General features: G+C 44.7%; 1 protein-coding gene across 2 annotated transcripts in view; it reads right to left on the bottom strand.

The window, feature by feature from the left end:
* FRMD4B (FERM domain containing 4B) overlaps positions 1-15,308 on the bottom strand; it is an 81,004-nt gene that overhangs the window by 17,565 nt on the left and 48,131 nt on the right. For both annotated transcript variants that reach the window (XM_008925692.3, XM_029958370.1), the window contains exons 8-11: positions 9,566-9,649; positions 8,298-8,363; positions 7,189-7,246; positions 6,173-6,259 (exon numbers count right to left, since the gene is read on the bottom strand). In XM_008925692.3, coding sequence (XP_008923940.1) covers positions 6,173-6,259; positions 7,189-7,246; positions 8,298-8,363; positions 9,566-9,649 — 295 coding nt within the window. The remainder of the gene's footprint in view (positions 1-6,172; positions 6,260-7,188; positions 7,247-8,297; positions 8,364-9,565; positions 9,650-15,308) is intronic.

Below are 15,308 nucleotides of genomic sequence, written 5' to 3'. Positions count from 1 at the left end.
TGTACCAGCCAGACTCCTACCACCCAGCTGCTGCTTTCCCAGCCCACGAGTTTAGGCTTCCTGCATTTCTACTGTGATCCTCTTCCAGATACTAGGGAACACTGAAAGAAAAAAAGAGATCACCCTCTTTCCCGTACAAAAAGAGCTGTAACTGTGGTCCAAGGTGACCAAGCAGACACAGACTGCCTAAATGGTGAGGCACATTGATAAAAGAAGCAGCTGGCTTTTTACCTGGCTCATCTTGCATCCAGTTTTGAATAAAATGCAAGTTTGTCTGGGCCTGACGGCAGGAGCAAACTGGCTTGGAAAAACGGCTCCATCAGGATTGCAGGCAGGAGCTGGCAGAGCCCCCTGCTTGAGAGGCGTTCAGGAGAGCTGCTCCAGGGCCTTGGCTCAATATTCCTATGAGCCTACTGGATTTTGCTTAAAAAAAAATATTCTAGGGTCTTTTTTCTGATTTTTTTTTTTCTTTTTGCAAGGAGGTGAAAATCTGAAGAGCAGCTGAGCGAGGAGCTGTGTGGCCACACACTGCTGTGCCAGGCACAGCACATGCCAAGGTTGCACCTGGGATCTTTCCAAGGCTGATGGCAAATCCTGACCAATAGCTAAATTACCCAGATCTCCGAATTTCCACCCAAGGGATCACTGGGTAAGGTCAGCATGGAAGTGCAAGCCACACTGCAGTGTTTGCAGCAGCCTTTCCCTCGAGAAGCACTTCCAAAGCACCTCATGGTACGTGCAGTGCTCGTAAGGAGGTTCTGCAACCAGCACCTCAGGAACTGGCTGGGAACAGCAATCTGCAGACAAATCTGGCAATTCAGAGCAAGGAAACATAAAAGAATTCTGCCCACAGGAATGCACCCCACCCGACGAAGGAAATTACCACCCTGCCAGCAGCCCTGGAAGGAGGGTTGTGTTTCAGCCCCTCTGCTGCACTTTGCTGTCTGGCATCCTGCCTTCAACTGGGATCTTTCTGCTTTACACTGCTATGCCTGGCTGTGGAGGGAGGCACTGGAGGAGATGGCAAGGCAGCCAAAATGCCCCACCTGCAGCAACTTCTGAGGGAAGGAGGCAGACAGCTCCCACCTGTGCCAGCATAATCTGGCAGAGCTCACCTGCAGGCATCCTTCATCTCTTAAATATTAAGCCAGTCCTCTAAAAACCTCTTCAATCACATTTTTTTTTCCTAATACATTATGATCAGTCCCTGCCTGGTCCTCACTAGCATTAGCATTAATGAGATATGTCTCAGCACCAAACTGTTCCCAAACATGTGTGTTTTGGGGCAGGTGAGCTTCAAGCAACTTTCTGCACATCTAGAAAGAACTGAATTTCAGAGCAGTCTCATAACAGCTCTGTGTTTATTTTAACTAATTATGTGAGCTTAGTATCTTCTGTCTAAACCAAAGGCTTGGTGAGAAATAAACACCATAAAAGAAATTTCTGCCTAATTAGAACTGTCTGAGAAGCCAGTGCTGCTGTGTTCTGAACCATTCAACAAAGCAGGACAGCAAATTTACATGAAGTAAACGTTCTGCAAGGGAAAACTTTCAGCATCAGCTCTTAGCATATGTTGAATTAAGAGAGATATATCATAATAACTCCTCACAGCTCAGGAGTAATGCAACCCAACAAAGAGAAAGTCAGGCAAAAACGTCAGGAGGCTTGTGTGGATGAGCAAGGAGCTCCTGAACGAACTCAGACACAAAAAGGAACCCTACAGAGGGCGGGAGGAATACACAGAAATTGTCTGAACAGCCAGGAATCTCATTAGGAAACCTAAAGCCCTGATAGGATTAAATCCAGTCAGGGAAAAGTGTTTTTTTGTGAGGGAGGTGAGGCCCTGGCACAGGTTGCCCAGAGAAGCTGCGGATAGTCTGTCTCTGGAAGTGTTCAAAGCCAGGCTGGATGGGGCTCTGAGCAACCTGGTCTAGTGAAAGGTGCCCCTGTCCATGGCAGGGGTATTGGAATTAGATTACTTTAAAGGTTCATTCCAACCCACACCATCCTGTGACAAACGTTTCCCACTTCAGACGTAGTATACACTAACAAAAACACTTCTGAGAACACAATGTATTCAAGGCATCGAGCAGCAGAACCGATTTCTTGTACATTTGAAACAATCACGTAGCAAGATTAGTTCTTCTCTTCAGATAGTGCAGTTCATTTATCACCAGGGAGTCGCCCACAGAAACACAATGAAGTGGGAGAACAAGTCAAAAAGCCAGCAAGCTGCCTTCTCCAACCCTCAGAGGATCCCCACATACTGGCTGAACGCAGAATCAACTCAACTCCTGCCCTAATTACACCCTCCATTAACAAGACACGCATTGTTTATCTGGCCAGTGAGAAGAATAGGCTAGAGATAAAGGGAGATCTATTCTGTTTTGGAACGACAAAGTCCTGGGACCTATTTTATGCTTCTCCTAATTGATTCAGAGGAGACTGGGGACAGGATCTTGGCATGCCATCCCATTGCAAGCAGGAGGCACTTCTCCAAGCAGGAGGTGCCTCTTGGTATTAACTGCAGCTGAAAGGAGAATATGTTTGCAAAGCAGCAGGACTGCAGAGATAATCCCAGGTCTGAGTTCAAATCTGAGCAAGGGTTGCCAAACTCAGTCTTTTTTAATGCCCTGTGAGACTTCAGGATGATAATCAAGTGAGCTCAGTGTAATCTCTAGCCAGTGTGGAGCCACTGCTTTTATCTAGAAAGACAGTTTCCATAAATGATCCCCAAAACACCTCTCCATTTTCAGTGTATTATGGAGCTGGAGCACAGTGCTTCCCTCAGTGCCCATCAGCTGGCAGTCCTGGGCGAGAGGGACTTGCTTCGCTAGAAACCACTTCCGAAGCAGCACAAGCTTCCAGGAGTGACTTAGAGCAATAAAACTCCCTTGTCCAAACTATCTCAGGTCAACCAGTAAAATATTAATAGCCGGAGTCAAACCTCCCCAGCCAGCTTTACACAGACAGACAGACACGGCAGGTTCTCCTGGTCCAGCCCCGAGTCACACACCGTCCTCTCCGACACCACACGCTTCCCGCTCCGATGAGTGATGGCAGATGCACTAGTGTTGGCAAGGCTGGGTGATATGGATCTGGAGATTGCTTCATCCAGGGCTGTCATGCAAGTTGCCTCCTGTAAAGAGTTCTCAGCCTTGGACTTCATGCAACAGTGTTGATCCAATAACAAAATCTTGGGATAACCACTGCGCTCCAAGGCTCGTATTTAGGTCTCTTTGCCTAAAGACCTACTTGGATAAAGTCAAAAGATTTCAGTTTTTGAGGAGGGTGGTTATATTTGCTTGGATTTAACTGCCACTGCATTAATGGGTGCAGCTAAAATACATATATATTATTATTATTTAAATTATATTCTAAGTATGGACTTGGCTCTTGCCAAGTGCCTATGATTCTACGATTAAGCAAACAGAGCTACATATGACAACAGCCATCAGCACTGCAGAAAAGACATGAGGAGCAGAATAAATCCCCCTGGTGTGAATTGAGGCACAGACACCAATTCCTGTTCAAAGCCTCCCGTCTGAAGCACAACAGCTTTCCCACCACAACCGGTATCAGAGAGGTTTGCAGACTCTGAGACCACTTACATCTTTAAAATTCGGAAAGGCCAGCTTGGTCTTCATTAGATTTGAACTCAGCCTTCCCCTTTTACTGAATTAATCAGCTGCATGTATATTCAAACATCACCAACTGGAGAAGTGGAGCACATTGAGGATGCTCTTTCCCAGATGGCTAAGGATAAACACAACAGAACTTTTGATCCACAGTATAAACAGCAGGATAACACCAGCACATGGCAGTTGTGAGTTTGGCTCCATCCCAAAAAGCAAAGCAAGAAAATTCTGCTAAATCCAGCAAGGATAGCACCTCTGCTCCACAAGACATGAATAGTTTACATGCCTACTGCTACAGAGAGGAGTGTGCTTGCTGAGTCCTAGGAGATTTAGGTAAGCTGTACATACTCTTCTCTCTGTGAAATAAATTCTGATACATTCATAAATATGAGCAAACAATAATACTGATGAAAAGGAAACTTCTGCCTGCCACATCACAGACAGCAAGGCTACAGCTACACCAAAACAAACAGTAGTATCTCAGCATTTTAATTCCAACCCCAAATCTGGACACGGGTGCCTCTCTAGCCCTTTGGTTTTCCTACAAAAAATGATCTGATTCCAATCACTTCCATGGATCATATCAGAAGTGCATTTTTATTTCAAGCCCTGAAACACACTTGCTATAAAGAACCTGTTTGCATACTTAGACACATGTTAAAAGCAGCCGTGGCTCAGGACAAGCTGTGGCTTAAATCATTTTTGTCCCCTCACACTGACACCAGACACAAATCCTTAAAGATACTACAGCCATATCCATCACCACACTTTCAAATGAGCTTACTGGCATTAAACCTTCCATCTGCATTTAGGTTCCTCTCTCACCTTCCCTTTTAATCTCCATCTTCTGCTGTATAATTATAATTTCAGTAAAGCCAACAACCATTGCAATTTCCATTGTAACACTTCCACTACAGAGGTGACCTCTGGTTTTCATTTATTTTTTTTAAACACAGCTCCTGCTGCATTCAAAGACAACGCCTTATAACTAACTGTAGCAGGGTGTGACTTGGTATCTGGGCCCTGCTGACCTTAAAAAAATTTTCTTAATCTGCCTGGTTGATGTTGTAAACTTGAAATCCCACAAGCATAAAAACTGCTTGGCAAAGCAATGCTTCCAGCCAGGCTGGCTCCATTTTCTTGGAGACTGTTCCTGGTCACAGCTGGACATCTTGGCTGGAGAATGATCCTTTCCTGACCGGAAAACCTTATAGATGCTGCCTAAAAACAGGGAAGTACTCAGGGGCAAGAGGAGCTCCTTGATGTTCTCCTTTGACCATCAATGGCTGCATTAACATAACTTGATTTCCTGGGGTTCCTCCTGTGTCACTGTCATTTAGTGCAGGCAGGCAAAGAGAGACCAGGGAAGAAACTCTGCTTTGCTATAGAAAGCACAGAAAAGACATGAGACATCACCTTGGACACACAGGTATATAAATATAGCGAGAGAAACCAAGTCACAGCCTTCTCTGGAAAAAAGAGAAGATCAAGTTGGAAGCTCAAAGGGGAATTACTCTTAACAACGAAGTTTTGTTAAGCTCCGTTTTTTGGCACAAATACACTAAACAATATCATTTTGAAAACGTAAAATTCCCTGGCAGGGAGCACAACTTCATGTGAACTCCTGCCCAGACCATTTCTGAGGAAGGAGAACAGCAAAACCCCAGACTTGGATGTTTCAACAAAGACATGACCAGAAACACCCCCCACCCCCCAGTCCAGCAGCATGGCACATGCAGCCCTGGCTTGCCCCCAACCCAGGGAGTTAAATCACCCTTCAAAGATTTTTCAGGGCTCTGTCCTGTCACAAGGAGACACACAGCAGCTACAGGATGGGGCAAGATCCCAATATCCTGTGTGCTGGGTGTGTGATGGGTTTCCAAAGCTGCTGGCAGAAGAGCCTGCCTGGGCTCACTGCCGGGGGCTCTGAGGGAGCCAGCAGAGCAATGCAGGACCCTCTGCCCTGTTCAAACAACAAGGGATGTTGTTGGCAGAGCTACTCTGCAGGAGACACACTGGGGAGCAGCGAGGTGAAAAAGGAGAAGTATGACCTCCAATCCCCCCTTTACTCTCAATCCCCCCTTTAAATTCACGGGAACACACGGTCACCTCAACAAGCCTGCAATTTCACACAGCTCCCCTCGTATTCCACTGGTATCAGTGGAGCCTGTCACACCTCACACACAAAACAAGTGCAGAAGCCAAGTGAAAACACTGCTCGAGTAAAAGGCCTTGCAGAAACCCAAATGCTTCGTATTTCTGTAGTTATCCCTGGAGGCTGCCAAAATTCCCGTCCTGAGACCATGAAACTCCAGACATGCAAGCCAAAGTTCCCAAAGGGAGTTTCCACTATCTGTGTGAGAGGGAGACATTCACTGCCTCAGTGCCAGAACAATTTTTCTTCTGCCTCCAACCCTTGGTCTTCTGCCCATCAGTGTACTAAGCAACGGCTTAAAGAAGTATATTCTGACATGTAACACCATCCTGTGTTCCACCCCCCCCAAAAAAAAATATCAGATGCAAAAGAAACTTACTTTTCTGGGCTTAACTTTGTCTTGCAAGTCGTACTGGCCGATTCCCTTGTAACTTATTCCAAGCCACCATGGGATTCCTTGTTTATCCTAAAAAATGGATGTCCTTGTAAACAAAGAGCCACTTAAGAATTAGGCAATTCCAAGATTACAGCCCTTTTTACTCCGTGACAAGTACGAGTAGGTACGGAACAAAGATTTTCTGGCAAACAAATTGATGTGAAGTGCATTGCTGGGGTGAATGCGGAAATTTTCTGCCCCGGCCTTCCCAGGCAGAGGCACAAAACCAGGTGGTGGCTGTGCAAAGTGGCCACAAAAGCAACAGTGCTGCTGAAACAACGGGGTGTCACCATTTGCAGGAGTGGCTGTGAAGGGGGGAAGGATATGGGACAGAAAAAACTGTGGCCAGTGACTGCATTCACTGAATTCAGACATGGGCAGTCACAGATGGAGAGAACAGCACAAAACATCAGCTTCTCAGGTACCACAGTCATGGCCATGACTCAAAGTAAGGAGATACCATCTCTGCTGAGCTCTTCGGCACAAAACACTGCGGCCCAGGCTCTGCTCTACAAATGGGAATAAATGGTGTATTTCCATCACTCTCCAAAAGTATTTCTCAGCATTTCCCCACTCCAAGCATGCACCACTAATCACCTGCCACATAGAAATAAATTTTTTCCCCACTGTATTTTTTCTAATCTTGATTAATGTCTCTGGGGAAACTATTAATTGCTTTGGATCTCGAAGTGATATCTAGTTTAATTAAGGTGATAGGAATTTAGGTCCTGATAGGATTACAGAAGGTTTTACAAAGATTCCTTTCTGTCTCCTGTAGCACGTAATGCTGCACTCTGGAAACAATTTTTAAAGTATATTGAATGGGGGAAAATTACAGAGGTTGAAAAATGTGGGCTTTAATACTGATAGAATAGTACTGAATCATCCAACTGCTCCTAAAGGAATGTAATCACACATAATAAGCTCAGCAATCACATTATCTATAGGCAGTTACTAACCTTTACTCCATAGTAATGAACTCCATATGTTGGCAAAGCTTCTACCACTTTCATGTACCTGCAGATAGATTTATAGCATATCAGATGATTTTCTCTGGAGGGAGTAATATCTATTAACATATTTTTTTCACACATACGTCCAGGACACGTCATTTATCATTTGCATATTTTGAAGGCCTTAATAATTGAAGACCTATGTTTTCAGAAAAAAACAACTTAGCAGCCTGGCTTGGGGAAAGATGGGATATTTTGGCCCAGCTAAAGCAAATGGAAAATCTCTCACATAACAGAATATTCAGTATCTTATCAGAAGATCACAGAACTGTAAGTAAAAATTCTGAACTGAACAAGTGAGCCTTTTGGGAAATGCTGGCGGTAAAGATCTGCCTGTAATTATTCCATTATGGAGCTCTGGTTACAATGGAGAGGCTCCAAATGAAAGTGTTGATGCCATTGTATGACTGTTTCATGAGGCAATTCAGACAAACACTGAACAGACCATTTTTCCCTTGTTCCTATTGAAAAAAGCCCTTGAAATATTGAGACAGTTACAGGCATTGAGGTATGTGAGGAAAAACTACAAGTTGTCTACATTGTGCAGCCATGGGCATTATCTCAAACATCTTGTAACACATTCTACTGCGTTTCCTTGTGGAAGTACAGTAATATTAATGGTAAATGGAAATTACAATTCCACAGGCTCTGTGTGCATCTTGGAAGACCTTGGTTGTTTTGAAAACCAAATGCTGAACACTGCAGAATTTTTTACAGGACTCAGGTAAAACTCACTCTAAGAGTTTGCTGGGAAAACTGATAGCAAGCAAGCAAGGAGTAGAGTCTTCCAACAGAGAAAGGTCCAAATTATTTCTTTTGTATTTGAGGTATATGAATGAGAACATATGCTGAAAGTGCAAGCCTGTGATATGTGAAACTTAAAAAAAATTCAACTCTGAAATATAACTCAGTGAAAAGAATCTGACAGACATAAATGGTATCGTTTGCGGGCAATAATGACCACAACAGCCTGCCTTGCCACCTCTCAACAAAAAAAGAAGAACAGAAGAAAAGTGAAAAGATAATCTTCACAAATTAACAAGTGTCATACTCACTGAACGATGGCTTGTCCTCTGGTCAGACCTTTAATTTGTGTATAATGCTCAATTACTCTGTCCTCACTGCAAAGCAAGCACAAAACCCAATTTAGAGGCTCAGTGACTTTGTTCATGTGATGGCATCTGTGGGAGCTCAGCCACCTGCTCAGCCAGCAGAGCAGTGTCCCTCTGTACGCTCCTTGCTCTGGTTTACATTCTGGTTCTTACTGATTTCTTTCCCACCCTTCATTAGGCAGCATGGAGCTGCCTGGCTGATCCCACCGTTGCATCCTGCCTTCCAGACTAATTAAAGAATCGTTTCGGATCAGCCTGTTCTGCTGCAGATGCTGCTGCAGAATAATGGTGCTAATTGTATAAATTCATTTTAACGTTCTAAGGGACCCAAATTTCAAAGGCTGGTTAATGCTGAATATGTAAAGAAGAAGTTAAACCAGAACTGTATTCATTCCAGTTTATTTTTTTTCCCCCTGACATTTCATAGGTGAAAAAAACCACAGATTTGTCAGCAGTGACCTTTTTGTGTTTTTTTTCTGTTATAGATTTCAACACTTTGTTTTGGTGGAATGCAAAATAAAATATGCATTTATGTGTCAGACACTTGAAAGCAAAGAAAAACCCGGCAGCATTCATCCTGAGAGAAACAAATCATAAGCAAGCACTGGTATACTTGAAAATCTATCACGTACACATCAAGCCAAAAAAAAGTGAAACAAATGAGGGAGTTAAACTTGCACAAATGGCATCAACTCCAAGGAAACAATATCACTGATTCATCCTAAATGCTGTGCTTCTCTACAGCAGGTTCAAGCCCCAATATTGCATATGCCTTTCTGTTTCCAGCTTTTCTAAATTATTTTCTCCCCCTGTCCCCGTTGAGAGGAACTGGGTGGGCATCTGGCAGCCAGCAAAGGTCACCCCACCACAGAGGCTCCACTGTGTGACAGATGAAGATCAAGGTGCTCTCTGCAAACCCAGGCTTGGCTGGAGTTCAGATTTCAGCTCCTTCTAATGCGTGGTCCCCACATATTCTGATCCAGCACTTTCTAATCCAACAATTTAATTTGAACTTTCAAGGAGGAATTTGCATTGGATCTTGCATAATTTATAACCTTCTAAAAAACTGGAAATGCTTGAACACGAGCAATTAACTCCAAGTCCTGCATCACACAGGCTGAAAACTTTTTAAAAGAGTTTGCAAAACTGTTTTAGTGATCTTGCCATTATCAATCATAGCAATGATTTACATTTTAAATTAAACATCTCACCAGTAAGCGAGTGATGGATGCTCCTGCAGCGTCTTGGTAGGAAAGACAGGCAGCGTCTTCAAGTCTTTTCTAGTGTTTTCATCACTAAAAAAAAACAACCAAACAATAAAAAATGGCACAGAGTCACTGCTGGTGAATCAGAGGAGGACTCATTAGTTTGGGCAGAAGGAAGGGCTGTATTTGCTGCCCAAGAACATGGCACGTTGCCCCATATCAGGCTGTCATAGCAACGTAACTCTATAGGCCCTCTCACATGACAGTGATGTATATGGTGTCATGCAGACTCAAGTTGTAACTCATTATACAGACACGTGATGCTCAGGCCACCATGGCGGGAGCACCATATCAATATTTATTTTGCACACCCTCACTCTATTTGCTGAGAGCAGAATGAGCCCTGAAACAGCTGCAGAAAGCAAGCCTCTGCCCAAGAGGAAGGCTTGTAGTGCTAAGTTTTGCTCTGCCTTTATCTAAAACCCTAACTCTAGACAACAAATTTCATGAAGCTGCATGGTATTTGTCAAATGTCAGAGTTTAACAGTGATCTGATTCAAAACAAAAGGTTTCAGTTCATATCCTTTAAAATATTTTCACTGAAAATAGTTTTTCTGGACTGCCCATCTTACAGAAAGTTCAAATATTTTGGACTCCAGGCCCAGCCTGGAACGACATAAAGGGAAGGCTGAAGTACATGAATGCAATTTATCACAAAGAAAAATCCCAGTAGAACACTTAAAAACCTGTTTACAGGCATCAGTAAAATGGTTAATATTTTCTCCTTGCACGCTCCATTAATTAATCAGCTGAAACCTGCACGCCTCATTTCGTCCAGGTTTCTGCGTGCCTTTGCAGCAGGGCCAGCAAGCACCAACACGACTCTTGTATGGAAAGAATGCACCAGCCACGTCCATCAGCATCGCTTTAGCTTCTGCATCCAGACTTTCCTTGAAGGTGCTTTTCTCTGTCTTCAACAGATTCCACTATAAAGAGTTTTAACCTGAGCTACGTCCCCCCTCCTCCCTCAAAATCCACACCCTGAGCATCACTGGAGTGGACCAGAGCACTGAAACCTGCTCTGTGGGCACCAGAGGAGGCAGCAAACCCCCACCACGACTCCAGCTCCCAGAAGCCACATGGAAAGTGCGGGAGATGAAAGGTTTCTCTGTTCCCCTAATCGCTCTGCAAGCTTCTTCCCCAGCCCTGACAATGTGCCTCAGCCCCGGGACCACCTCTGGGGACGAGGAAACAGTTCAATCAACAGCCTATTTATTCTTCAACGTCTTTGATGAAGTTGCCAAGAAAGGGTCAATTAGCGCCGAGGAGCGCTGGTTGCTGCACTCTTCTGCCAGAAATATCCATTTTTCTTTGCAAGCTGGCCAGCACCCAAGTGCCACAAACAGGGACAGCTGGGTAGAAAATCAGGATCTCTCCTACCAGCACTCAAATACAGCCAATGCTCACAAAAGCTGAGGGTTTTATTCATCCCTTACAAGCTCATTTTGATGGGATCAAAAGGCTGCAGGACATCTTGGCTTGCAGAGAGAAGGTAGATTACCAGGGTTTCATAGGGTCACACGAAAACACAGTCACAGAGGACACTTTCCTGAGGCCTCAGAAACCAGAGCAAAAAATAAAAAATGCCCCAAACCAAAAAACCAGGCCCTCAGTAACCTGGCCTGAACTCCCTGTTGGAGCAGGAGGTTCAGCCTGATGACTTCCTAAGGTCCCTTCCAGCTTCAGTCATAACCTCACAGGACAACTGATTATTAAAATACAAATTTCCTCCTATTTTTAAGCCTGACTCATTCCTGCAATGGCTGCTGTAGCAGGCAGGGTTGGCAGGGAAATAGAGTGAAGTAGGAGAGGTTTTGAAAGAAAGCAATAACAAAATAGCTCATTTTGACCAAACAAAAGGGCTGTTCCTCTCAATGTAGATTCTCAGCCTGCAGTATTCATAATCTGAGGGTTAATGCCTGGTCATTAAACCTCTATTTAGAAAGCTCATTGCAAGGGCTGAGGCAATAAGGAGGTTCATGCTGGGAAGCCAGGGCTGAGCTCTGGCAGAAGCAACTGGGATGGGGGGACAGGTGACTCCCCAGTTGTCACCAACATGGATGGGTGGAGAGGTCCCAAATTCTGTTTTGCCAGCCCTTATAGGGCCAGGAGCCCCCCCATCACCAAGACTCTGCAGAAATGCTGCAAATCCTGGCAGCTGTGTCTCCTATGCTATGTAATGCCACCTTTTGCACCATTCGTGGCCTCCAACAGTGCTACTTGCTTTCCTGTTTGTTTTTGAGCCTCTTGCCTCTCTGGATCTGGTTGAGTAGCAACTCCATCCTCATCAGTGCCAAAACAAGGGTCCCAGTTGAGCTTGAGTGACAAGCAGCAGCTCATCAATATGGAAACGTCTATCGCTGAATTTAAACTGAGGGCCAGCCAGCACACCCCCCCTCCTGACAAGGCTTGTGGGTCTGAGCTGGGTAACACAGAGATCAAAGGGCTGTAACCATGTCTGTGCCATGACAGGGGGCACATCCCTCCAGCACTGACCCAGAGCCTCAGGCCCTGCTGCAGTCTGCCAGCAGGCAGAGTCCACAGAGCTGCGACAACTTACAGGAGAGTTGGATCTACTCTGTCTTCTGCCAACCTACAAACCCACCCAACTTCTTCCAACAGTAGAGAATACACTTATTTTACGAGGCAAAGTTGGCCCCCGGGACTTGCCTTCCTGAAGGGACCCAACCTCACACCCTGAGGTTCAGACACACCATCCCATCCATGTGCTCCAGGAGGAGTCCATCTAAATGGACTTATAAGGTCTGAAAGTCCCTGAGAAGCCACATGAGGATTTTTGCCCTGCATAATTGTAAAATCAAGCGTGAAACAACCCTAGAAAAAATGTAAAAGACCTGGGAGAAACAGGGCACAGCTCCTTGCAGGCTGGATGCCTTCAGACAGTGCAGGCTGGCACAGCAACAGCCTGGATCTGCTGACTGCACGCCCAAGGATTAGCTTTTCGGATGATTCACGGCTTCAGGGATAATAAAAGCCTCAAATGGTCCCCCCCTCCCCTTCCACAGAGTCCATTATCACTTCATCTGCACCAAGCACGTCTCCCCTTGACCTTCAGGATCACTTTCCCAAGCCCTTTGAGACCCAGCCGCTCCCCAGAGGGGACAACTCCAGATAGCAGGAGCGGCGGTTTGAATTATTACCTGTTCCTGTTTGGTTTCACAACGACCACAAGACGATACAGCAATCTCAGGGCAGACAGCCCTGGCTCCAGATGTCCAACCATCCATGATATCTGCCAGCCAAACACACCAGTGTTGTATCTGGCATGTCCACGGTGGGTTCCCATCAGGAGGAGGACGCGGCTGTCGGGACGGGGAGGCCTCCTTGCATTTAATCTGACCTCTGCTACAGAGGGGGTTTTCTTGACTGGTGGTTCTTGGCATAATTTCAATACATAAAGTTAAACAGCCCAGAGTCAACAGGACTGAACATTTTTTTGGCAAAAGGTTTGTTTATTCCCCAAGAGGGGAATATAGGAAACTCTCATCTCAAGTATTTTTCCACTATGGAGAAGAATTAAAGAAAACCGTCAGACAGATCCTTTCCTTCCTATTCCACCCTCCAAAGGGGTGTTTTCTCTCTGGCAGATATGAAGCAGAACATGAATCAATCTGGGCAATGCAACTGCAAATAATGAAAATCTGAATCAGATCCTCCTCACGCTAAACCTCAGTTTTCATTCCCAGTACTGCCCATAATTAATTTTCTGTCCCAACACGATCAAACACTGGGCAGGACGATGTCCCCAGCAGCACACCCTGCTCATCAGTGCCAGGTCTATGGAGAGGGAAGGCACTTTGACTCTAAAATAAGCAATACTAATATTTAATCATGTAACATACTATCAATAGGACTTCCCACTTCCAACTCCTATCCCTAGCAGCAAACCTGGACCAATCCCCCATGTTTCCTACAACCTGCTGACATTACAGTGAAATTTTAGGCATTTTGCTAAAACCCTACCAGAAATCCGTGAAGGAACCAAGCCAGGTTGTTGTGGCATGCTCTGCCTAAAGCATGTCACTGAAAATTAAAACAGACTTACATATTTACGGCCCCAGAAAGTGCATCTTGACAGCTTGTAATGGAGTGATACAACACTCCCTGCTAGGCAAAGATTTACAGAACTGTGCTCATTAGGACCATTTGTCAATGGGTGTCCAGGCGTTTCCCTGTGCCCACCGTCAAAAACCAGCTCACGCCTGTTGCTAATGCAGGTAAGAGCTTAGATGGAGTAAGATGTGGTTAATGAGATTAACAAAACGTGAAGAGCAAGTGACACACCCAGCAGCAAAAGCAATATATTGGACTACAGCATAGAAGTTTATCAGCCCACAGATTCTTTGTAAATATTAACAACTCGATGAGGACAAGACTTCAGACAACTTTTAAGTGACTAAAGGGATGGCAGGTGTGTCTGCCTCTGCTGAATTGTGTTGGTAACACTTCATAAAGTAAGAATTTATCACTGGGAAAAGTGCTTTGTATAGTGACTTTCCTCTATTCTTGATGCCTCTTGACCTCACATAAATACTTTCTCTTGTGTTGCTACGGGATCATTGGAATAAGTCACCTCTGGGTCCTTCTGAATGTCATTATTTTATATTAAGTCAATTCTTGAAATAAATTTTAGGCATACCACAGATAGAATTTAGAGTGGCCTTACTTTTAGAAAATATCAACCAGCCTCTCAAGTTAACCTGAAAGTTATTTCATGGACACAAAAATATCAACAAATACTTCTTAGAATTTCAGGTGAGATACAAGAAAATGTGGAGCTTCACAGCTAAAGTATGATACGTTATTACCCTGCATTGCAAAGATGCTTCAAAACATTTCCATTAGGATTTCCCATCTTATTCTCTTCAAGATATTTAGAGCCAGAAAAATAAATACACTGAAACAGCACACAAATAGAGTAGATACTTGAAAGCTTGACAGTCAGGGGTTTCAGAGGGCTCGTCAGGTTACTCAGGTGATGTCAGTAACAGTCCTATTTCCTGAAAATAACCACTGAATTCTGAATTGCAATTCTGCAACAGTACAAAAACATCCTGTGCTGCTGCTCACAACCCAGCCTGATCCTAAGGCAACTTTCTAAAGTGATCAGACTTAGGGAAGCATCACCAAAGTCTCCAAGGTGCTCCCATTCCTTACATTCACACATGAGAACCGGCAACACAGACCATCCTGCTGCAGCTGGACTTTTCTGTACAGGTGCCTTTTCTGTAGACTTTGGGTTTGTTTTAAAATAAACAGAAGGGCAGAATGTGGCAACCTCAGGCTCTCATGGAGGCCAGTCTGCCTTTCGAGGTGCCACAAGAAACAGGTGTGAGGAGGAAGCAGCAAGCCAATGGAGGGGAAAAATATGAGTGGGGTTAAAAGTGCAAGACAAAAAAAAAGGGGGGAAGGAAGAGAGAGCAGGGGAGGTACAGGGAGAGACGATGGATTTAGCAGCTTTTGAGTATGCCAGAGCAGCAGGATCTTGGCAGCAGAATTTTGAAATGTGCTCTCTGACAAATCCTCTTTTGTGACGAATGCCAGACGCTTCCCATCATTTCCCAACCTTTCAGTTTATGGTCTGCTGGCACACTCAAGAAAGTTTTTTTCTATTGAAGGAAGACCAGGATGCGGAAAGGCCACGAACAAGGGGCTCCCCCTGGCACAG

This window comes from Manacus vitellinus, unplaced genomic scaffold (genome assembly GCF_001715985.3).
Source record: "Manacus vitellinus isolate BGI_N305 unplaced genomic scaffold, ASM171598v3 scaffold_14_pilon, whole genome shotgun sequence".
Taxonomy (NCBI): Eukaryota; Metazoa; Chordata; class Aves; order Passeriformes; family Pipridae; genus Manacus; species Manacus vitellinus.
Note: the sequence above shows the minus strand (reverse complement) of the source record. Positions and strands in the feature narration are given on the sequence as shown.